This window comes from Echinops telfairi, unplaced genomic scaffold, assembly GCF_000313985.2.
Source record: "Echinops telfairi isolate 266 unplaced genomic scaffold, ASM31398v2 ScPeMD7_18;HRSCAF=68, whole genome shotgun sequence".
NCBI lineage: Eukaryota > Metazoa > Chordata > Mammalia > Afrosoricida > Tenrecidae > Echinops > Echinops telfairi.
The window spans coordinates 46,311,632-46,335,448 of NW_022103915.1; the positions used below are offsets into that span (position 1 = coordinate 46,311,632).

The following is a 23,817-nucleotide window of genomic DNA, read 5'->3' on the forward strand; positions in this document are numbered from 1 at the left end:
AGTAGAACTATCTCTTTAGGTTTTAGACGCTTTAAATCTGTACAGGATTAGACAGCTAGTGGGTTTGAACTGCTGATCTTATGATTAGCAGGTCAGTGTGTATAGCCCACTATGCCACCAGGGTTTTCTTCATTTTTAAAAAACATGACAATAAAATATTTCTTAATGATTTCATGCTTCAAATGAACTGGCTTTAAGATGGGGAAAAGTGCTAAGTGGCCAGTGTAATCTAATTTTCTTGAATTCTGTAATACCAAAGGATCACTCAGTTATCAATAGATGTATTATAGTAAATTGGTTAAATCTACCATTTAAACATATTATCAGTTAATTAGTGCTTAACAGGATAAGTCAACAAGAAGTATCTGTGGAGAAAATAAACAAACAAGGTGCACTATAAAAATATGATCTTGTTTTCAGCATTTACCTGAAATAATAAAGCCATTTCTCTTTACCAGGAAATCTGTACCTCGTTTAAGCTGGAAGGCTTGTATATGATTCTGAACACGCATTTTTACAAATGTAGCCTCTAGTTAGAGGTATCTATTTGATATAGAGTGAATAATCAAGATAGCTCATAATTATTTGTCATAAAGGACTAAATAGAAACAAACATATGGCAAGACGAAGAGGCCTAATCTAATTATTTTTCTTCATACTCCGACTGTAAATTATGATGTTCTGGAGCTAAAATTGATAAGTTAATCTGCCAAAAATAAGGAATTCATATGAAAAGAACAAATAAAAAATGTATTAGGATGATATAATGTTTTAGGACTGATAGAAAAGTCTCTAATAAGAGTTTGACGCAAACAAATTCATTAAGAAAAAAATGCAAGGAAATAGCAAATGATGTTTCTTGATTTTTTTTTGGCATACATTTGCAAAAAACAATAAATAAGAGTTATCAATAATGTCTTTAATTCTCTTTGTTTGAGGTCTTAGAGAAGTGGGGAAGACTGTCCAAGAATTGGTAGGTGTATAGCAAATCAACTTTGAGGCTGATTCTATAATCCATTTGTTTATTTGAACATGCATTTGCATTTTTGAGAATTAAGCATCAATACAAAGTAATTGTCAACATCATTGCAAAGGAATTTGGTAGAAAAGTTATAATAGAAAAGTTTGTTTTAAATTAGAATTTAATTATAACGCTAACTGCACTTACTGAAGAAGTTCAAATAATACAGCCTTCGGAATGGATTACAACTCAATATAAAGAAAACAAAGTTCTCACAACTGGCCCAATGGATATCATCACGATAAATAGAGAAACATTGTCAAAGATTTCATTTTACTTGGATCCACAATCAACACTCATGGAAGCAGCAGTCAAGAAATTGAATGATGTATTGTAGTTGGCAAATCTTTTGCATCAGACCTCTTTAAAGTGTTAAAGAGCATTTTGAGGATCAAGGTGTGCCTGACTCAGCCATGACTTTTTATATCACCTCATATGTGTGTGAAAGCTGGACAGGAAATAAGAAATACAGGAGAAGAATTAATGTGTTTGAATTATGATGTTGGGCTGCCAGAACAAGAAACACATCTGTCTTGGCGGAAATACATCCAGAATGTTTCCTAGAAGCTAGGACGCTGAGATCTTACCTCACTTACTTTGGACAAATGATCAGAAGAGACCAGACCCTGGAGAGTGGCATCATGATTGGCAAGGGAAAAGAGGAAGACCCTCAACAGTGGCTGCAACAATGGGCTCAAACGTAATGATAATTGTGAAATTGACACATGACCAGGGAGTGTTTTGTTCTGCTGTCCATAGGGTCATTATGAGTCAGAGCCAACGATGGTACCCAACACATAATGCTATATTCAAAAATGGAAGGTGACCCCCTCACCCCTCCCTGCTGGAAATGGGTTAGACGTTGCATTTCATAAAACTAACCGAAGTTCTGTCTACTGATGCAGCGCAAGAGATGTTTAAGACAAAAAAAAAAGAAAGAAAGAAAGATGCTCTTTAGGGGGTTTGTTTGTTTCTATTTTTTTAAATATATATCTTTGAGGGAAAACACTGATGAATGGTCAGAGCTCACATTTTCATCAGGCGCCTTTCCTAATAATATGGTTCAACTGTGAATGTAGAAGGGGGAGGGAGGGAGAAAAAGAAAACTCTGGAGTTAGAGGATTTAGAAAAAATAAAAATACAGTTGTTACAAATAAAGAATACAGAGTTCAAAACAACCACAACCCCAACAAACCAAAAGCTCTGAGTGCTCAGAATTGGCAGCACAATAGAAAGAAAAACGCTCTCCGACCTGTATTGCGGCCATCTGAACGCCTCAGAAAACTGTGCCAAAGAGTTTAGAAAACAAGTATACAATAAAAGTAAACACACACCAAACAGCAAACTTCAGGTAACTATTTGGGATTGCAAACAAAGATAAATTTAATATTCAAGCAATCTGATAAAATAACCATTTGGAAACAAAAAAAAAAAAAAGGAAGTTGATCGATTGGCTTTTGGAATGGCCCCAAAGAAACCAAAGTCATAAACAGAAATGGAATGAACTACAATTTCAAAAAGGTTGTTTCTATAGCACTTGGCACTTTAAATGGACTTTTACGCATATTAATTATGCACAAATAATTTATGCATATTAATGCCACACCACAACATTCTGATGAAGAGTAGATAATATTATTGTCATCATCATTTTAATGACTCAGAAACCTGAAGCTCGGAGAGACGGAGAGCCTTAGCCTATGGGATAGGTAGTAGCAAGTGCAGCCAAGCTTAAATCAAAGTCTTCTAATTCCAAACCCATGTGCTTCACTGTGTCTCATATTGAGTGCCTGGCAGTACTCCCGGTGGGTTATAAATTTGCTTATCATTTTCAATTTACATAAACGACTCCAGTCTCTATAGATCATGGGAGGAAATGTTAATCACATTAGAGCATGGCCACAACCTATGGCCAGCGACGAAGAAAGTGTCCTGAAAGATTATGTGCAATTCTATTAAATTAAAAATGCTCTGAATTTAAAACTTCATTTTGACTTGAATCAAAAGTTGAACAGTGTTATATAACCCTATTTGGTGAATCTGACACAGAGGCCACATCTGATCTCCTGTTGCTGCACAAGGGAGATGGAGAATCCATCACCACAACAGCCCAAGCCAACTACCAGGAGGCAAAAGTCAGAAATGCCTCCAACCTCCATCCTTCTTTTATCCTACTTAGAAACCAATTTCTGCTGGCTTCAACAACCGGTTGCAATGACCATATACCCACAATTGAGGGGGTTAATTAAGGAAGTTACCAATTGCCAGGATCTGCAAACAGTAAGGATACAGTCATTGATCCACAGTAGTGCCTTTCCCAGCCAACAGTCAAGTCTCTTTCTCTGGTCCTCAACCTCTCAGCCACATGGTCCCTTGGCTTCAGAAAGTCAGCCTGCTGATGCTCCACCGCATTATCTCATGGTCTCAGGTCTCAGGGGCACAGCCCCTCTGCTCTGTCTGTCTCCACTGCACAGTCCCTCGGCTCTGGCTCCTTCCCCCTGTCCCATAGTCTCCGTGCCTCTTGGTCTCCAGTCTCTGCCTCTGCCACTTGAGGCAAGGCTCCTGAACATGCTCTGCTGGTGGTTCTCCTCCTTGATGGTCCTAGGAATTCTCTCTCTTCCTGCTTCTGAGGTAGTTCTTTTACAGCCAAGAGAATGGCAACCCAAAGTGACCAATAACCTCTATTAGTGTTTCAGACACCTTATTTGCATAGTCCAACCCAGTCGTTTGATGGGAGTTAAGAGACACGAGTAGAGGAGCCATATAAAGAAATCCCACTTAAAGAAATTCCACTTCACAACAGACTTTAGAAGGTAAAGGAAGAATAAAAAAGAATTTTACAGTGGGAAGACTGTAATATAATGACATAATTCAAGGCAAGATGTCAGGAATTATATAACAATTCCTTATTTTGTTCTTAAGCTATACCACCCATAACTGATACACGACTGTTACGGGTGGTATAGTTTAAAATGTCACAACTTGCCTCCCCTAGTTCTCCTTGTAAGTCTCCTTCCCTCTTCAACTCTCACAACCAAGCATCACATTACTCTCTCAGCACCATTTCCTTGGTGACCTACCAAGGTCATAGCTTTATAAGTACCATCTTGTTTTCAATTCCATTTTATATCTCCATTATGGAGCTTTCAGCAGACCCAATAGGTCCTAACTTACTGACTAGCTCCACTTGGATATTCACAAGATTGCTTAAATTCAGACAGTGATTCCTCCTTCTAAATCTAGTGCCATATTCTTCCTTCCCTCATCAAGTAGTAACGCCTACCTTCAGTTCCTCAGGCCAGTAATTCAACATTATTTTCCCTCAACCCTCTACCTAATCTATCAGCAAAGCTAGGTGAATTCCCCCTTCTAACTACTACCAGAATTTGACCACTTCTTACCACTGTCTCTACAACTACCTTGCATCAAGCCATCAACATCACCCATATGAATTACTACAATGATCTCTTAGCTGGTCTCCCTATTTTCACGTTTGTCTCTAATTGCCTATTTCTAAAACTTTGAGTAGAAGGAGTTTTTAAAAACATGTTATCTTGTTCCTCTTTTACAAAAAACTTTCCAGTGGCACCCAGTTACTCCAAGTAAAAATCCAATGGCCTCACAATATTCCAAAGAATCTCACATAATAGTTTCCCTGCCACGTCTCTCCTTATCTCTGATGTCTCTCTTCCAAGAGATGATCATCTCAATATTGGTGGGCGGGGCGGGGGTGGAGGTGGGGGAGAGAAGAGAATCATGCTTGAGAATAAATCCTCATGATAGTATAGAAGATGACTAGACTAAATGAACAGTCATCCCTGTGAAGATAATGGATGAACAAGGAAAGAATGGGAAGACTTCATTGTAGGGGAGTCTACATCCTTGGCACATACTGGATGCTCCAAGACTATTTAGTGGGTGATTAACTGAATGAAAAAATGGGGCAAGGTGGGCATCTCACTAGATTGGAAGGTGTGATAAAAACATAATGCTGAAAGACTATTAATAAACATGATGAAAATCTGTAATTCTTAAATTATAGATGCCTTCGTGGCATGTCAAAGTGGCCCCCTTTTGGAAGCGGTTCACTGTCAGAAGCAGTACAGAAAAGGTTCTTTTCCAGATTTCAGAGTTACTATGATAGTGTGGGAAGATTCACTTATATTTCCAGTCAACTCCAAATCACTGAATTAATAAACAGCAAATAAGGAATTAAAAATGACTTAATTCTTGGCATTCTGTCATCAATCATGGATATTTTCCAACTGTGATATATAATGTCCAAATCAAAGGAAGGTTCTTATTTCATTTTTATTCTTATTTGGATTTCATTAATTTTAACACACATGGAACTAGTCCAAATTGCTTAAACATTCATTATTTTTCCAGGTTTTCATCATTTGTGTTTCATTTAGAACTGAAACATATTTTTTTCTATTCATCTTTCAGTGCTATCATCAAAATGAAAATTCCAGCATCTCTATTGGCACTTGGACATGAACTATGCAGCTGACTGAGACAAAAGTAGATTTGGTGATTAGAACTGACCAGATAATACTACTGTATGTGGGCACATCCAGAAAGAAACAACACATTAATCCACAATGATCTTAAATCAGAACATGCAAATTTAAGTCAGATGCCCAATTAAGGATATACTTACATCTGCCAGCTCCTTGATTTGCTTTGATGACACATCAAATGTATCAAGTCTCTGAAGGTAAGGCAAATGATACAATATGTGTATGGAATAATTGCACAGTAGACAAACTGGATTGGTTTTATACTGAGGATCATTCAGTGATAAATCCTTTAAGTGTGGCAGCCTGGTTAAGTTAGTGAGATCCTAAAACAACAGTGATGACAATGTTCAGTTAATTAACTGTGGCTGTCCAATCCTAAAGGAGGCATTTGAACACTTAAAGTAATCCATTATCAGATGCAGTGCATTCTAATTATGTGTTTAAATGTATTAAAGTGATTTAGAGAGCTAAAGTCCTTTTCTCTAGTGAAAAAAAGAGTTAACTACATAAAGACCACACTCTAAGTGTGTATTTTAAATACAAAAGATTAAAAAAATATGTACAAAACCATATGCTCTTTCCAATTAGAACCCTGGAAGCAGTCGTTTGAAGTCATGTATGTATAAAGAAAAGTGTGCCTTTTTCGCACAACTCCTTTTGTTAACAATTGCCCCAGTGTACCTGCCAAGTTCCTGCCTCCTTCACCCACTACTTACCGCCTAGGGACACTGCTCTCCGTTTTCTTCTACTTGTGGGTCTGATCTCCTTAGGGACAGCTGTGGGTGGTCACCATGGCATCTGCTCTGAAACGTTCTCTCATCCTCTAAGGTTGGGGTAGAAGCTCATCCTTTGAACTCTTAGCCACTGTCTTTAACTTTGTTGCAGAATTCATCACACTCTCTTGACAATTGCTTGTGCATGCCACAAGACTATAAGCCAAGGGGGTGTATGGGCTTTATCCTTTAGTCTACCAAAAACACTGAGAGTGTTTTTTTTAAACGTTTAAAGTGCATTAAAAACAAAATAAAAAAAGACTATCCAACAGAAAGCATATGTGGGTAAAACACAACCCAAACTCACTGCCCCCGAGCCAACCGTGACTCCCAGTGGCCCTCTGGGACAGGGTAGAACTGCCCTATGTAAGTTGCAGAGACTGGAAATCTTTTTGTTTTTTTAATCATTTTATTGGGGGCTCATACCACTCTTATCACAATCCATCCATCCATCCATTGTGTCAAGCACATTTGTACATTTGTTGCTATCATCATTCTCAAAACATTTTGTTTTCTACTTGAACCCTTGGTATCAGCTCATTATTCCCCTCCCTCATGAACCCTTGATAATTTATAAATTATTATTATTTTATCATGTCTTATACTGTCCAACGCCTCCCACTTTTCTGTTGTCCGTCCCCCAGAGAGGAGAAATATATAGATCCTTGTAATTGGTTCCCCCTTTCTACCCCACCTTCTGTGGCCACCCTCCCGGTGGAAATCTTAATGGGAGCAGAAAAGTCTTATCTTTCTCCCAGGGAGAGAGACTATGTGGTTAGCTGCCCAATTCATAACTATTATACCACCAGGGTTAATGATGAGACGCGATTAGAGTGAGGTGTATTTTGAGTGTCCACCTTACTAGAGGCTGTGACTCAAATCATCACCCTTTTGTTTCCCTGGAGGTAGCAGAATATGGTTGTTGTTAAGTGCCATCTAGAAGGTTCCAATGCTTAGTGACCCTCAGTACAACAGAACGAAACACTGCCTGGTCCAGATGTGTTGGTTCTTTTGGTAGTCTATGGTATTTTGAAGATTCTTCACCAGTACTGCAATTGAAATGCATCGATTCTTCTTCTGTCTTCCTGATTTAATGTCCAACTTTCACAAGCATATGAGATCATGGAAAATATCATGGCTTGGGTCAGGTGCCCCTTAGTTCTCAAAGTAACATCCTTGCTTTTCAGCACTTGAAAGAGGCCGTGTGCAACAGATTTACACAATGCAATGCATCATTTGAGCTCCTGACTACTGCTTCCATGAGCATTGAGTGTGGAGCTAAGCAAGACAAAATTCTTGACAACTTCAAGCTGATCTCCACTTATCTTGATGTTACCTATTGGTCCAGTTTTGAGAATTTTATTCTTCTTTACTTTGAATTGTAATCCAAACTGAAGGCTGAAATTCTTGATCTTCATCAGCAAGTGCTTCAAGTCCTCCTCACTTTCAGAAAGCAGATTGTATCAGCCTTGGAAAATATGGCCTTGGTGATAGAAATGAAGCTGAACATCATATGACTGAATTTTGCAAGATCAATGGATAAACACAATGCTCTATGGAGCATTCTGTCATACTTCTTCTAAGGCAGATTGTTGGTACTTTTTAAACCATTATATTGCCATATGTGTTACATATCATACAGTTTAATCAGTCATATTAAGAAGAGTTGTGCCAACACTACTACAATCAAATACAAAAGATTTTCTTATTGTACTTATTAGCTCCCCGTTTCTCCTGAAACCAAAAACACCTAAGGTAAGGTGTTTTTGCAAATGCCATTTTTTCCACAACACAAAATTCACTATATGGGCGGATTTCTCCAGATGGAATACACTGAAATCCACTTGACTACATAGGTGAGAACAGACTCTGGAGGAGGTCAATATTCACTTCTAAAACCAGGCCAGCAGCTGAGTAGGGTCTGCAGCTGGCAAAAACCATGCCTCCGTCAAAGCCATCTCGGTGACCGTCCCTTCCTGCCTGAACATGTGCAGAAGCGAGGAGCCCTGCTTTGACTTTCTTTAAGATATTCTGTGCTCAGGATCCTCTCTCTGGCTTGCCTCTCCCTGACCTCTGGTTCTTCAGACTTGAGTTTCAGCGTGTCACTTGATTTGATTCCATCAGCTGCTACATCTTTGTGGATAAGGAAAAGCTCCAGATGGTTGTCTGAATGTCAGATTTTGGACTTGCCAGCATCCACAACCACACAAGCCATTTCCTGAATGGTTTGTGGGTTCTGTAAGGCATGGCAGAAAACTGCAGAAGCCTGGGACATGAGAGAAACACTACCTGGTCCTGTGCCATTCTCACAATTCTGTCTATGCTTATAGCCCATCATCGCAGCCACTGCGTTAATCCATCTCGTCCAGGGCCTTTTTTTGCTGCCTCTCTACTTTACCAAACATAATGACCTTCTCCAAGGACTGGTCTTTTTTTTTTTTTAATCATTTTATTAGGGGCTCATACAACTCTTATCACAATCCATACATACATCAATTGTGTAAAGCACATTTGTACATTCATTACCCTCATCACTCTCAAAACATTTGCTCTCCACTTAAACTCCTGGCATCAGGTGCTCATTTTCCCCCCTCCCTCCGGGACTGGTCTTTCCTGAAAACATGTCCATAGCACGTGAGGTGAAGTCTTCCTGTCCTTGCCTCTGTGGAGCATTCTGTTGTACTTCTTCCAAAGCAGATTGTTGGTACTTTTTAAACAGTTATATTGCCATATGTGTTACATATCATACAATTTAATCAGTCATATTAAGAAGAGTTGTGCCAACACTACTACAATCAAATAGAAAATATTTTCTTATTGTACTTATTAGCTCCCCATTTCCCCTGAAACCAAAAACACCTAAGCTAAGGTAGAATTGCCTTTGTGGGCTTGGCTTCCAGAACAGTAGCTTTTTAGGGGGATAGAAAGCCTCATCTTGTTCCCACAGAGGTGGTAGCTTCCAACTGCTGACCTTGGAAAGCTCATTACACTGTGTAACGACTATGCCAACAGGGCTGCTTAGGTAATTATTAATCCAGTTACTGTCTCTATAGATTTACCTATATCCTGGATTTCATATATAGAAAATTATACAAAAGACAAACAGCGTTCCAGGATACATTCAATATTCTTCACCAACACCATAGTTTAAATGCATTGATTTTTTAAAAATTTATTAATAAACCTTCCCCCAATTCTGATACAGCATTGTTCTTTGCATAATCCAGTTTCTCTTGATTATTTGCTTAGCATACCAATTGAATAAGTATGGTGAGAGGATATGACCCTGAAGCACGCATTTCCTGATTTTAAACCATGCAGTAGCTCCTTGTTCTAGTTATACAACTGCCTCTTGATCCATGCACAGGTTCTGCATGAGCACAATACAGTGTTCTGGAATTCCCATTCTTCTCAAGGCTGATAGTTTTTTTTTTCACGATCCTTAACCTACTTTATTCACTGAAAATGTAACTTCACAAGCATTTTCTTTTAATTTTAATAGGAGAGGGCTTCAAAAAGTTCCTGGGGAAATGGCACTAAAAGATAATGGAATTTTTCAACAAAATGTTGAAAGTTCCCTTGAATGTGTTTAATAGACAAGTGCTTTACATTCCCAAGTGGTTAGTTTGACTTGATGATCCAGAATATCTTGATCTAGTAGAACTTAGAGGGAGAATGCCGAGTAACTATTTATTTATTTATCTATTTACTACTCATTCATTCATTCATTGGTCTATCACTGGTTAATTAGCTGTGCTAAGGACCCAGCCCAGCCCCTGCTGCTACTCTTTGGGTGGCTCGGATTTCAGTCATGGCTTATGGCCTCGGGTCTAATCAAGTCATCTATGACTACTTGCTAGCCTCGGTATCGGGAAGGGCAATTCATCAGAGGCCTTGAGAATATTGTTTTCTTTCTGGGTATGCCAAGGCTGCACAGCACGAATGCCCTTTGCCCATTTCTCAGGATTGTGTTTGTAGTGAGTAACCTACAAGAATGCAGTAATGTCTTCCCTCGACCTTCTACAATGTGCAGGCTTGCTTCTGCTTGGTATTAAGGAAGTAGCTTCCTCACACTCAGTGCTCCTTGGTTGTGATGCAAACCCACTTCCTGCGCAGCACTCATCTAGGCCCACCATCATGGGACTTGATGGGGGGGAGCCATGTGAGATCCAAGCAAAATAACATCATGCTCATGCTTCTTGCTAGGTCAGGGATAATAACATCCTTTTATCTCTGACTCAAGTCTTGTTTCTTCTACAAGCATCTATGAGACAGCAACAGGTTAGCTTGTTAGCTTGCCAATAGGTTAAGTTCCCAGACCCTTCACAGTTCTTGACACTCAGTAGTTTTTTCTTCCTTTCTCTCTTCATTTAGATCAGAGGTGGGGAACATTTTCCTGCCAACAGCCATTTGGACATTTATAACATCATTCTTGGGCCATACAAAATAAGCAACCTAAAAATTATCCTGCACTATTTGGTCAAACATTTCATTAATTCACCCCTAATATGATGCTGGAACGACTTCTCTTTTTCAGGCCTGGGTAGAGCGGCTAATAGCATCATCATTCTTGAGCTCATTAAGAAATGTGATAGAAGACACATTTTGAACTCTCGTGATCCCTACATTCTATTGGCTGCCAGAGAAAATTCATCAGTCACAATGTCTCTCAGAGCCTTTTTTTTTTTTTTTGCTGTCACTGCCTTAATTCAAATACTCACAAATTATCTGGAGAAATAAGACAGACTGATAGAAATGAGAAAAGATTCAAGCACAGACATAAAGAAAAGTATTATTTAGATGTTAGAAAGGACAAGGAACCAGTGAAGTGAAGAAGTATAGCCAAAAAGATTGGAAGAATGTGAACAGAAAGTGGTGTCCTTGATGTCCTTCACTAAACCATAGCACTGTGGGGGACAATACTAGAGACAATCTGACCCCATCACACTGGGGCGAAACACCAAGGGCATGCAACAGAGCAGCAAGGGGAGTAAAGTGATAAAATAAATCCCCAAGAAATACCAAAAATGTACTTTGGGGACAGAGTGTGGCACCCCATCATCCTTGACTGAAAAACACTCATGAAGGCCAACAGACAGAACTTGAACTAATTCTAGGCCTTTCCATTTTTGTCAGTGGGTTTCTTTTGTTGTTGCTGTTATTGTTGTTTTGTTGGTTTTGACTTCCTTTGTTGTTTTATTTGGATTTGCCAGGTTTTTGCACTTATTAATGTATCTGCATGTCTATCTAGATAAGATAGGCGGGATAAATAATTCAGAAATGAAAAGAATGGAACCAATGGTTCCAGGGGGGATGTGGGAGAAAAGGAAGTGGGAGAAAGGAAAGGGTGAGGGGACTAACCCAGGGACAAGGGAACAACAAGTGAACTAAAATCAATGGAGAGAAGGGTGTAGGATGCCTAGTGGAACTTAATCGAGGGCAATGTAGCAGTGAGGAATTTCTAAACCCGAATGAAGGCCGAACATGATGGAGGGACAAGAGGAAAGTAAAAGGAAATAGAGAAAAGAACCAGGAGACAAAGGAAATTTATAGAGGTCTTAATACAGGCATGCACATATGTAAATATATATATAACAAGAGAGGAATAGAACTATGTACTCATATCTCTATGTTAAGAATTAAGGTTTCAGATGGACATTAGTCCTTGACTCAAGTACTCCCTCAACACAAGAACACTTTGTTCTAACAATCTGGCATTCTGTGATGCTCACCTTCCCAACATGATTGCTGCACAAAAAATGGGTGCATAAGTAAATGTGGTGAAGAAAGCTGAAGGTACCTGGCTATTGAAAGATGTGGTATGTGGAGTCTCAAAGGCTTGAATATAAACAAGAGGCCATCTAGCTAAGAAGCAACAATGCCTACATGGAAGAAGCACACCAGCCTGTGTAATCATGAGGTGTCGATGGGATCAGGTACCAGGCATCTAAGACCCAAAACAAAATTATACCCGATGTGTATGAGGCTGGGGGGAGTAGTAGAGACCTAATGTCCATCTGTAGACAATTGGACATCCCCCTACAGAGGCATCACAGGGAAGAAATGAGCCAGTCAGGAGCAATCTAGTTCTTTGGTGTTTCCTTCCCCCCACTATCATGATCTCAATTCTACCTTGCAAATTGGATTAGACCAGAGCATGCACACTGCTACATATAAGAGTCCGAAACACAGGGAATCCAGGATAAATAATGCCCCCCCCCCTGCCCAGGGCCAACAATGAGAGTTGAGATACCAGGAGGATTAGGGGAGGGTGGTGGGGTGGTGGGGAATCCATCACAAGGATCACCCTATAAACCCTTCTCAAGGGGACAAACAACGGAAAAGTGGGTGAAGGGCAATGGAGGGCGATATAAGATATAAAAAGAATAATCTATAACTTATCAAGGGTTGTGAGGGAGGGCAGGCAGGAGAGGGACGGGGAAGAAATGGGGAGCTGATATCAGGGCCTCAAGTGGGAAGAGAATGCTTGGAAAATGATTATGGCAGCATATGTGCAAATGTGCTTGACACACTGGATGAATGTATGATGAGCCCCCAATAATAGTATTTAATTAAAAAAGAAAGTGGCGTTCTAAAAGCCAAGTAAATAGATATTTGCTTTTAATTTTAAGAAAGTAAGACTATTAAAATTAATCCAGTTAGCTCTAAAACTTTTTAGAGTGCCAGGTGGCCCAAAATAATGAAATCCTTCCTCAAACTGGGGTTATTTATTCAATTTCTTTCATAAGAGGATTCACTTTACAAGTTGAAAAATAAAACTGAATTAGTCCATTTAAACATACCTTGAAAGAACATAACTGGTTACCAGAAAGGTTTAGTCTTTCCAGTAGTTCAATGGGGTCAAGGCATCGACCTTAAATTTAGAAAGCAAGATGAAAAAAAATTAAATTTCTTGTTTTAACTCCTGGTCTTATCCTGTCCTACTTGTGATCTGTATAAGATTAACAGCACAGGTTTAGAAATACTTTGCTAAGACATCATACAGCTTAAAATAGATAAAATATAAGTATATATATTTTTATATTGAGAACAAATGATTGTAGTATTATCTCAGATTCTAAATGCAGCAATACATACCAATGCTACTTATTTGATTTCCAGCAAGGTTGAGATCATTTAACTTCTTCAACATTTGCAAGCCCTAAGGATTAAAAAGACAAATAATTCAGGGGAAGAAATCATTAAAATTTATATTTTCAAATCATCTGATCAATTTAGTACTTTGTAACTGAGTGTGACCCACTTCACAAGCACAGAAGAAAGAGGGTGTACCATGGAATCCTTTCCTGTGTTTTATACTAGAACCCAGAAGTCATTATGGGAGGAGGCAGGAACAGGATGGAAACTAGAGACCAAGAGGAGAGGCAGAAAGAAGGAGAACACACCACACTGTGTGTTGTATAATCTTCAGCAAGTTATATAACGCCTCTCAGTTCGCCTTTTTAAAACCTGAAAAACAGGACGGATAACGTCTACTTCTCAGATTTGTTGTGAGAATAAAGGGAATTCTGTACATTACAAGCTCTTTGTACATTACAAAAATGGTATTCACTTGATAGTTATTTTTAACATGAATAATTGTCATTCATGAATACGTTTCTTAAATACAATATGATTTTGGACATCATGGTTGAAACTCTACAATAATAATTTACCTTGCATATAAATCACTAAGCTTATCTTACCTCAATACTTCTAATTGCATTGTGGTTTAGCCAGAGAACTTCCAATTTGACTAATTTCTCTAAATTTTCTATTTGGGAAATTTTATTATAATATAAATATAGTTTTTCCAAGTTTCTACATCCTTGAAGACCTTGAATTTTCTGTTTTTAAAAGAAAAGAGAGACTGTATTAGCTTACATTTTGTATTAACGTTTGATTTTTTTAAAAAGAAAATGAACTTGGAAACATATTGTTAAAGAAAATGATTTCATATCTTCTTTTTAAAAAAATCACATTTTATTGCAAAATCAATATCCAGCTAAAAAAACTAAAAAATTTAATAGAAAAAGCTTTCCTCTCCCTAAGTCCAACTATCTTAAATTTTGCCTAGTCTTCTCTTAATCAGCTGAAGACCTATTTTTATATGGTTATAATCATTATGAATGTACAATTTTACTTTTTTTAAGATAAATGAAATGTTTTCATCATTTAAAATAGATACTATTTGAACAATATTTAATGATGTTGGTTACTAAAGAATTACTCCATGTGTGATAAATTTGTTTCACAGTTTTACTTACTAATTTTTAACGACACTGTGGGGGTCCTCATGTCTGTGAGATGGCACTTTTTAAGGAGACAGTGTGTGTAGGAAGGCACACACATTAACAAGTATGCTTAGTTTCTTTCAGTATGATGTTTAAAATTTTAGCTACTATAAATACTGCAACAACAAATGATATCATGATTACAGTTGCTAAGGTTTTTTTGCTGGTGAATTAATTCCCTAAGATCTCAGAACAAAGATCTCTGAGTTAAAGGGCATGTACAATTTTGTGGCTGTTGATACATATTGTCATATTGCTTTTCTTTTAAAAAAAAAATCATTTTATTGGGGGCTCGTACAACTCTTATCACAATCCATACATATGTATATCCATTGTGTCAAGCACATTTGTACATTTGTTGCCATCATTTCTCAAAACATTCGCTTTCCACTTGAGCCCCTGATATCAGCTCCTCATTTTCCCCCTCCCTCCCCTGTCCCCCTCTCCCTGAATATTGCTTTTCAAAATCAATGTTCTACTACACTATATAAAAATATAAACTCAAAATGGTTCAATAAGAGCTAAAACTTTAAATGTATTAAGAGAAAATATAACCTTGAATTTAGAAGTGACTTCTTGGGCACGACACCAAAAGCACAATAAACAAAAGGAAAGAATAATAAATTAGACTTCATCAACTTCAAAACTTCTGAGCATTAAAGAAAATGATAAATGGGGTGAAAAGGCAACTCACAGAAAGAGATAAAATATTTGTAAATCATCTATCTGAAAAGTGATCAATATCCAGAATATGTGAAGAATTCCTACAGTCCAATCATTAAAAGCAAGCAACACAATTAAAAAGCATAACAAAAGGACTTGAACAGACATTAGCCCAGAAAAGAGAGCAAGTCGCTCACAAGCACCTGAAATATTCAACATCCTTACTCATTAGGAAAAGGTGAATCAAAACAACAATGAAACATCATTGTCACAACAAGTAGGATGACAATTATAAAATAAAATGTAAAGAAAAAATAGCAAGTGTGGTGAAGCTGTGGAAAATGTTAACTGAACGCCAGCGCATTACTAGCGGGAAGTTACAATTGTGTGGTCACGGTGGAAAACAAATCCGTGGCTCCTCACAGAGTGGAACATAGGGTTATCATGTCCACCAATTCCACTCCAAAGAAGCCAGAGCAGGACGCAAGCAGATATTGGTTCACTAACATTTACTGCCACCATGTGTTCACTAACAGATAAGCAATCTGTGATAGATAGCTATACTTATATATCTTTCTATATAGCTATACACAGAATGGAATATTATTCCGACATAAAAAGGAATGAAATTCTGTAAGGCTACATGGATGAACCATGAAAACATTATGCTAAGTAAAATAAGACAGACACAAAACGACAAATATTGTATGATTCTATTAATATGAGGTACATAAAATAGGCACTGTGTTCTTCACGACTTGAGAAAAATACATTAAAAAGTAAGATATAATTAAATGTGTAAAGATATAGAGTTGGAAAACCAAAAGAGAACAACACAATCAGCATTTCTCATCTGAAAGAACTGAAGAAAAATTCAAACCTTGGGTTGAAATATTGAAGGAGTCTACAGGACAAATATTGAACAGCACAAGAATTATCAAAAAAAAGTGAGATGAATATATAGAGTCACTGTAACAAAGAGAACTGATCGATGTTTTAGCATTTCAGGAGGTAGCATATGATGAAGAGTCAATGGAATTGAAAGAAGAATTCCAAGCATCACTGAAGGTAATGGTATAAAACAAGATTCTGGGACTTGACAGAATACCAGATGAGAAATTCAACAAATAGGTGCAATGTTGGAAGCACTCACGTGTATTTGCCAAGACATCTGAATCACAGCTACCTGGTTAACTGACTGAGAGTCAACCATATCTGTGCATGTTCCAAAGAATGTAGAGATTATTAAACAAAATCATTATTAAATTATTAAACAATATCATTAATATAATATACAAGTAAAATTTTGCTGAAGAAAGTTCAAAACCATTTGCAGCAGTACAGAGTACTACCAGAAACTCAGGAAGAAGATATATATAAGGCATATCATGATTGACCTCAGATGTATCTTGGCTGAAAGCAAAGAAAACCGAAAAGATGTTTGTGTTTTACTGACTATGCAAATACATTTGACTGCATGGATCATAACAAACTATGACTAACACTGGGAAGAACAGAAATTCTACTTCATTGTGCTCATACCGAACATGTACAAGGACCAAGAGATAGTCAGTGAACAGAACAAGAGCATGCTGCATGGTTTAAAATCTTAAAAAGTATGCATTAGGGTTATATATTTTTACCATATTTTTCAATGTGTATGATGAGCAAATAATTTCAGAAGCTGGATTATATAAAGAATAAAGCGTAAAAATTGGAGGAAGATGCTGTACCAACCTATGACAGGCAGATGATATAACTTTGCTTGTTGAAAGTGAAGAGGACTTGAAGCATTTACTGATGAAGATCAAAACCTTCGGGATGGATTACACCTCAACATAAATACTGACATCTTTACAATGAACCCATAAACAAACATCATGACAGACAGAAAGAAGATTGAAGTTGTCAAGGATTTAATGCTACTTGGAATCCACAGTCAACACCAGTGGCAGCAGCAATCAAGGGGGAAAAAGTGATATATTGCATTAAGGAAAAAAACACACCAAATCCACTGTCAGCTAGTTGATTTTGACACTAAAGGACAGGAGAACTGCTTTATAGGTATTTTGTAATTATATGTCTTTATAGGAACAGACAGTCTCTTCTTTTTCTCTCAGAGCAGCAGGTGTACTTGAACCACTGACTTTGTAGGTAGTAGCCCAACATTTAACCAACTGCAACACCAGAAAGCCTTCCCTGAGCAAAAGATCCCTTTCTAGTATTACAAAGGAAAAATATCACTTTCAGGGCTAAAGTGTGTTTGACCCAAGCCATGGCATTTCCAGTCATCTCATATGATGAGACAACTGGACAAAGGGTAAGGAAGACCAAAGAACACCTTATGTGAAGCTTCAAAACATTGTCTGATACTACAGGCCAAATGAATGGAAGCAGAATATTGTCAGATACAGTGCTGGAGGATAGGCATCTCGGGAGGATAGGCACCTCAGGTTGGAAGGTACTCAAAATGTGACTGAGGAGGAGCTGATTTCTTGGAGTAGAGTCACCATGGTGATGTAAGTTGGGTAAAGCTTGTGAGAGTGGAGTCTTCTGGATCTTCATTTGCTGATGGGGTAAGTAGAAACAGTTACAAAGGTAAGAAGAAACAGTTACAAAGATCTGCTAATGATCTGAACTTGGAATGTGCGAAGGGTGAATTTGGGAAAATTGGAAGTGGTCAAAATGAAATGGAACACATAAAGATTGATATCCTAGGTATTAGTGACCTGAAATGGACTGGTATTAGCCATTTTGAATCAGAAAATCATATGATTTATTATCATATGATTTACTATCACAGTCTAGAGGAATGGGGTGGCATTCATTGTCAAAAAAAGACATTGCAAAATCAATCATGAAGTACAGTGTTATCTGTGATTGGAACATATCTATCTGCTTTCAAGGAAATACAATCAATACAATTATTATTCAAATTTATGCACCAACCACAAAAGCTAGTGAAGAATTGAAGAATTCTACCAATGATTTTATTTGGAAATTGACTAAACATGAAATGAAGATGCATTGATAATTATTAGTGATTGAAATGCAAAAGTTGGCAGCTATCAAAAGATATAGCATCTGGGGTCTTAAAGGCTTGAAGGTAAACAAGCGGCCATCTAGCTCAGAAGCAACAAAGCCCACATGGAAGAAACACACCAGCCTGTGTGATCACGAGGTGCTGAAGGGATCAGTTATCAGGCATCAAAGAACAAAAAATCACATCATTGTGTGCTCACCTCCATGATACGATCGCTGAAGACAAATGGGTGCATAAGCAAATGTGACAAAGAAAGCCAGTGGTGCCCGGCTATCAAAAGATATAGAGTCTTGGGTCTTAAAGGCTTGAAGATAAACAAGCAGCCATCTAGCTCAGAAGCAACAAAGCCCACATGGAAGAAGCACATCACCTATGTGATCAGATGGTGTCAAAGGGATCAGGTATCAGGCATCATCAGAACAAAAAATCTTACCATAGTGAATGATGGGGGTAGTGTGGAGTGGAGACCCAAAGCCCACTTGTAGGCCACTGGACATCCCCTTACAGAAAGGTTTCAGGGAGGAGATGAGCTAGTCTGGGTGCGATGTAGCAACGATGAAAAACACAAATTTTCTCTGGTTCATAAATGCTCCCCCCCCCACCAACTATCATGATCCCAATTCTACCTTGCAAGTCTGGCTAGACCAGAGGCTGTACACTGGTACAGATAGGAACTGGAAACACAGGGAATCCAGGATGGATGATCCCTTCAGGACCAGTGGTGTGAGTGGCGATACTGGGAGGGTAGAGAGATGATGGGTTGGAAAGGGGGAACTAATTACAAGGATCTACATGTGACCTCCTCCCTGGGGGAGGGACAACAGAAAATTGGGTGAAGGTAGATGTTGGACAGGGCAAGACATGACAAAATAATAATTTGTAAACTATCAAGGGTTCATGAGGGATGGGGGAGCAGGGAGGGAGGGGGAAAATGAGGACCTGATGCCAGGGGCTTAAGTGGAGAGCAAATGTTTTGAGAATGATGAGGGCAAGAATGTACAAATGTGCTTCACACAATTGATGTGTGTATGGATTGTGATAAGAGTTGTATGAGCCTCTAATAAAATGATTTAAAAAAAAGAAATGCAAAAGTTGTAAACAAAGAGGAAGGAATAGTAGTTGGGAAATATGGATTTGGTTATAGAAATGAAGATGGAGATCACATGATAGAATTTTACAAAATCAATGACTTGTTCATAGCAAATACCTTTTATCAACAACACAAAAGGCTACTATACACCTGGACTTCTCCAGATGGAATACACATAGAAATCAAATTGACTACATCTGTGGGAAGAGACACTGGAGAATTTCAATGTTGGCAGCTAACACGTGGCCAGGGGCTATCTGTGGAACAGACCGTCAATTGTTCATATATTCAGGATAAAGGAGAAGAAAATTAAAACAAGTCCATGAGAACCTGAGTTCTGAGACCTGAGTCTATCTCACCTGAACAACTCAAGAGCATATTTTCTGCATTGAACATTAATGATAGAAGATCTAATGAGCCGTGTGAGGACATCCAGAATATTATTCACGAATAAAGCAAAAGGTCATTAAGAACACAGGAAAGAAAGAAAATATCAAAGTGGATGCCAGAAGAGACTCTGAAACGTGCTTTTAATCACTGAATGGCAAAAGTAAACGGAAGAAATGATGAAGTCAGAGAGTTAAATACAAATTTTCAAAGGGTAGCTTGAGAAGACAAAGCCAAATATTAAAATGAAATGTGCAAAGCCTAGAAATAGAAAAACAAAAATGAAGAACACACTTGGTATATCTTAAACTGAAAGAACTCAAATAAAAATTCAACCCTTGAGTTGCAATCTTGAAAGAATCTATGGGAAAAATATTGAATGATGCAGGAAGCATCAAAAGAAGAGGGATCCCAATTCTACCCAACAAATCCATCTAGAACAGAGGATGTACACTGGTACAGATAGCAACTGGAAACACAGGGAATCCAGGACAGATGATCACTTCAGAACCAGTGGTGAAAGTGGTGATACTGGGAGGGTGGAGGGAAGGAGGGGTAGAAAGGAGGAACCGATTACAAGGATCTACATATAACCTCCTCCCTGGGGGATGGACCGCAGAAAAGTGAGTGAAGGGAGACATTGAACAGTGTAAGATATGACAAAATAATAATAATCTATAAATTATCAAGGGTTCGTGAAGGAGGGGGTGGCAGGGAGAGGAAAATGAGGAGCTCAAGTAGAAAATAAATGTTTTGAGAATGATGATGGCAACAAATGTACAAATGTGCTTGACACAATGAGTGGATGGATGGATTGTGATAAGAGTTGTACGAGCCCCCAATAAAATGATTTTTTTAAAAAGATGGAAAGAATACAGTCACTGTACCAAAAAGAAATAGTCAACATACTAGCACCTCAGGAGATAGCATCGAGCAAAGAACAATGGTGCCAAAGGAAGGCCAAGCTACAATGAAAGTATGAGCCAAACCCGAGGCTCCAGGAATGGACAGAATATCAATTGAAATGTTTCAATAAGCTGATGAAACACTGGAAGCACTCACTCACCTATGCCAGCAAATCTGGAAGACAGCAACTTGGCCAATTGACTGTAAGAGATCCATATTTACCCCCATTCCAAAGAAAGATGACCCAACAGAATGTTCAAACAATAGAACAATATCAGTGATATTACATCCAAGTAAAATGTTGCTGAAGATCACTCAACAACAGTGGTAGCAGCACATTGACAGGGAGTTGTCAGAGGTTCAGGCCTGCTTCAGAAGAGGATGTGGAACAAGGGATCTCCTTGCTCATGTCAATGGATCTTGACTCAAAGCAGAGAATACCAGAAAGATGTTTACTTGTGTTGTATTAACTATACAAAGGCATTAGACTGTGTTTATCATAATAAGCTACGTGTAACCTTGAGAAGGTGGGAATTCCAGAACACTTCATTGTGCTCATGAGGAACTTATACACGGATCAAGAAGTATTTGTGGGGAAAAAAACCAAGGGAATACTGCAGGAAAAGTTTGCATCAGGTTTGTTTCCTCTCACCATACTTATTCAATCTATACACTTAGCAAATAATCAGAGAAGATGGATTTATATGAAGAAAAATGTGGCATCGGGGTTGGAGGAACACTTATCAACAACAAATGACACAACTTTGCTTGCTTAAAGTGAAGAGAATTTGAAGCACTTGCTGATGAAGATCAAAAATTGTGGCCTTCACTATGGATTACAACTCAATGTAAGGAAGACCCAAATCCTCACAACTAGACAAGTAGGTAACATCATGATAACTAGAGAAAAGGTTGAAGTTGTCAAGGATTTTGTCTTTGACCTGCCATTAATGCTCATGGAAGCAGCAGGTCAAGAGATCAAAAGATGTGTTGCATTAGGTAAATCTGCTGCACAAGACCTCTTTGGAATATTGAAAAACAAGGATGTTACTTTGAGGACTAAGCTGCGCCTGACCCAAGCCATGGTATTCTCCATTGCATAATATGCAGGTGAAAGTTGGACACCTAATTAGGAAGACTAGAAGAATAGATGTATTTGAACTGTGGTGCTGGAGACAAGTATTGAAAGTACCATGAACTGCTCAAAGGACAAATCGATCTGTCTTGGAAGACGTACAGCCAGAGTGCTCCTTAGAGGCAAGGATGGAAAGACTTTGTCTTAGATACTTTGGACATATTGTCAGGAGAGCACAGTCCCTGGGGAAGGGCATCAGGTTTGGTAAAGCAGAGGGGCAGCCAAAAAAAAAGAGGAAGGCCCTAGACGAGAAGAATTGACACAGTGGCTGCCACCATGGGCTCCGGAGTAGGAACAATTGTGAGGCTGGGGCAGGACTGTTTCATTCTGCTGTGCACGGGGTCACTATGGGTCAGAGCCGACTCAATGACACCTAACAACAACAACAACAACAACAACAACAACAACAACAACAACAACAATTTCCTCTGAAAATATTAGCTGGAAACAGCGTCAAATATTTTATTTCTTAAACTATATGCAAAAGATGCTGACAAAAAAGGAAAGTAACAACAAAAGTTTATTTAAGAGCCCTCCCATGAGTATATCAGAAGGAATACAAATTATGGCTAAAATTTTGCACCTAAGGCTGGACATAAGGAAGCCGCCACTACTACAAACATAAGATCAATGCAGAGGCCTCAGCTCGGGAAAGAGGCCAGTGCAGAGCTGAAATACAGGAAAAGAAAAATAAAAGCTTATTTAGGACCCCTCCCACAAAAAGGTGTGATCAGAAGGTGCTTCTGGATTAGATTGGAATTGCAGTCCAGTACTTACCTGTGTATACCACCCAGGGACTCCTACCAAGCAATACTGGGTGGGGTTTTTTGATACAAAATAAGATGTTTATGTTTGGGTCCTTCATTTCTATTTTTTTCCTTACATAAATTCATTTCTAGCTTCTGCCCCTTCCTCTGATTTGAACCATGCCAAATAATTCAGGATGCAAATTTTCATATAAGGTCTTACCTCTATGAAGCATTCAGCAATCCAAAGTTCTTTAAGCAGTACGCAAGTCTCTAATCCTGACATTTCTTTTATATCTTGAGCTATAATTGTGAGACTTGTTAGATTACAAAATAATGATAATCCAACGATACGAGGATATCCTGAGAAAAACATTTCCAGTTTTGTAGTTTCTGATCCTTCTTGTTCGAGCATCTCGTAAGATAAACCATTGCATAAACACTGTTTTTTAAGAAGAAGAAATTGAGTTAGTTTCTATTTTAGATCATCTAAAATTGATTTTGCTGGTAAAATTATAAATGGTCAATTACAGTCATGTTATTTTTATGCTGACTAGAAAATTATACTACATACATGACTGTGCTCTCAAAAGTCAGAAGATTGAGCTGATCTCAAGAAGCACAAAAATGTTCCATTTAATATCATCAGAAATGTAGTTGAAAGAAACTTAACTTTGGCTCACCAGTTCTTTAAGTATTTCTTCTTTAGTTAGGTTTTCACTTTCACTCATCTTCCATTAAAAACAATGGTCATAACAATGTATCTGTTAAGAAAAATGAAAAGAAACACTAGAGCCATATCATTCTAAGTAGAAATGGACTTTAAGCTGCACTTAAAATATTAGCCAAAAAAACAAAGCTCCAGGAATTGATGAAATACCAAATGAAATATTTCATCAGGCTGATGAAGGACTGGAAGCACTTACTCATTTATGCCAAGAAATTTGGAAGACAGATACTTTCCCAACTGACTAGAAGAGATCTAGGTTTGTACCAATTCCAAAGAAAGAGGACCCATTAGAATGCTCAAACTATAGAATAATATCACATGCAAGTAAAATTTTGCTGAATATATCCAATATGGTTGCAGCAGTACATTGACAGGGAGCTTCCAGAGGTTCAGGCCAGATATAAAAGATTGAGTGGACAAGTACTCCCTCAATGCAAGAATACTTTCTTCTATTAAATTGGCATTCTATGATGCTCACCTTCCCGACACAACCGCTGAAGACAAAG

General features: G+C 38.1%; 1 protein-coding gene across 1 annotated transcript in view; it reads right to left on the minus strand.

Moving 5' to 3' along the window:
* Positions 1-23,817, minus strand: part of LRRC9 (leucine rich repeat containing 9) — a 148,168-nt gene that overhangs the window by 114,088 nt on the left and 10,263 nt on the right. Inside the window, exons 2-7 of the mRNA XM_030884954.2 lie at positions 23,265-23,345; positions 22,805-23,023; positions 14,024-14,164; positions 13,416-13,479; positions 13,121-13,191; positions 5,685-5,867 (exon numbers count right to left, since the gene is read on the minus strand). Of these exons, the coding sequence (XP_030740814.1) occupies positions 5,685-5,867; positions 13,121-13,191; positions 13,416-13,479; positions 14,024-14,164; positions 22,805-23,023; positions 23,265-23,312 (726 nt within the window). The 5' untranslated portion in view covers positions 23,313-23,345. The remainder of the gene's footprint in view (positions 1-5,684; positions 5,868-13,120; positions 13,192-13,415; positions 13,480-14,023; positions 14,165-22,804; positions 23,024-23,264; positions 23,346-23,817) is intronic.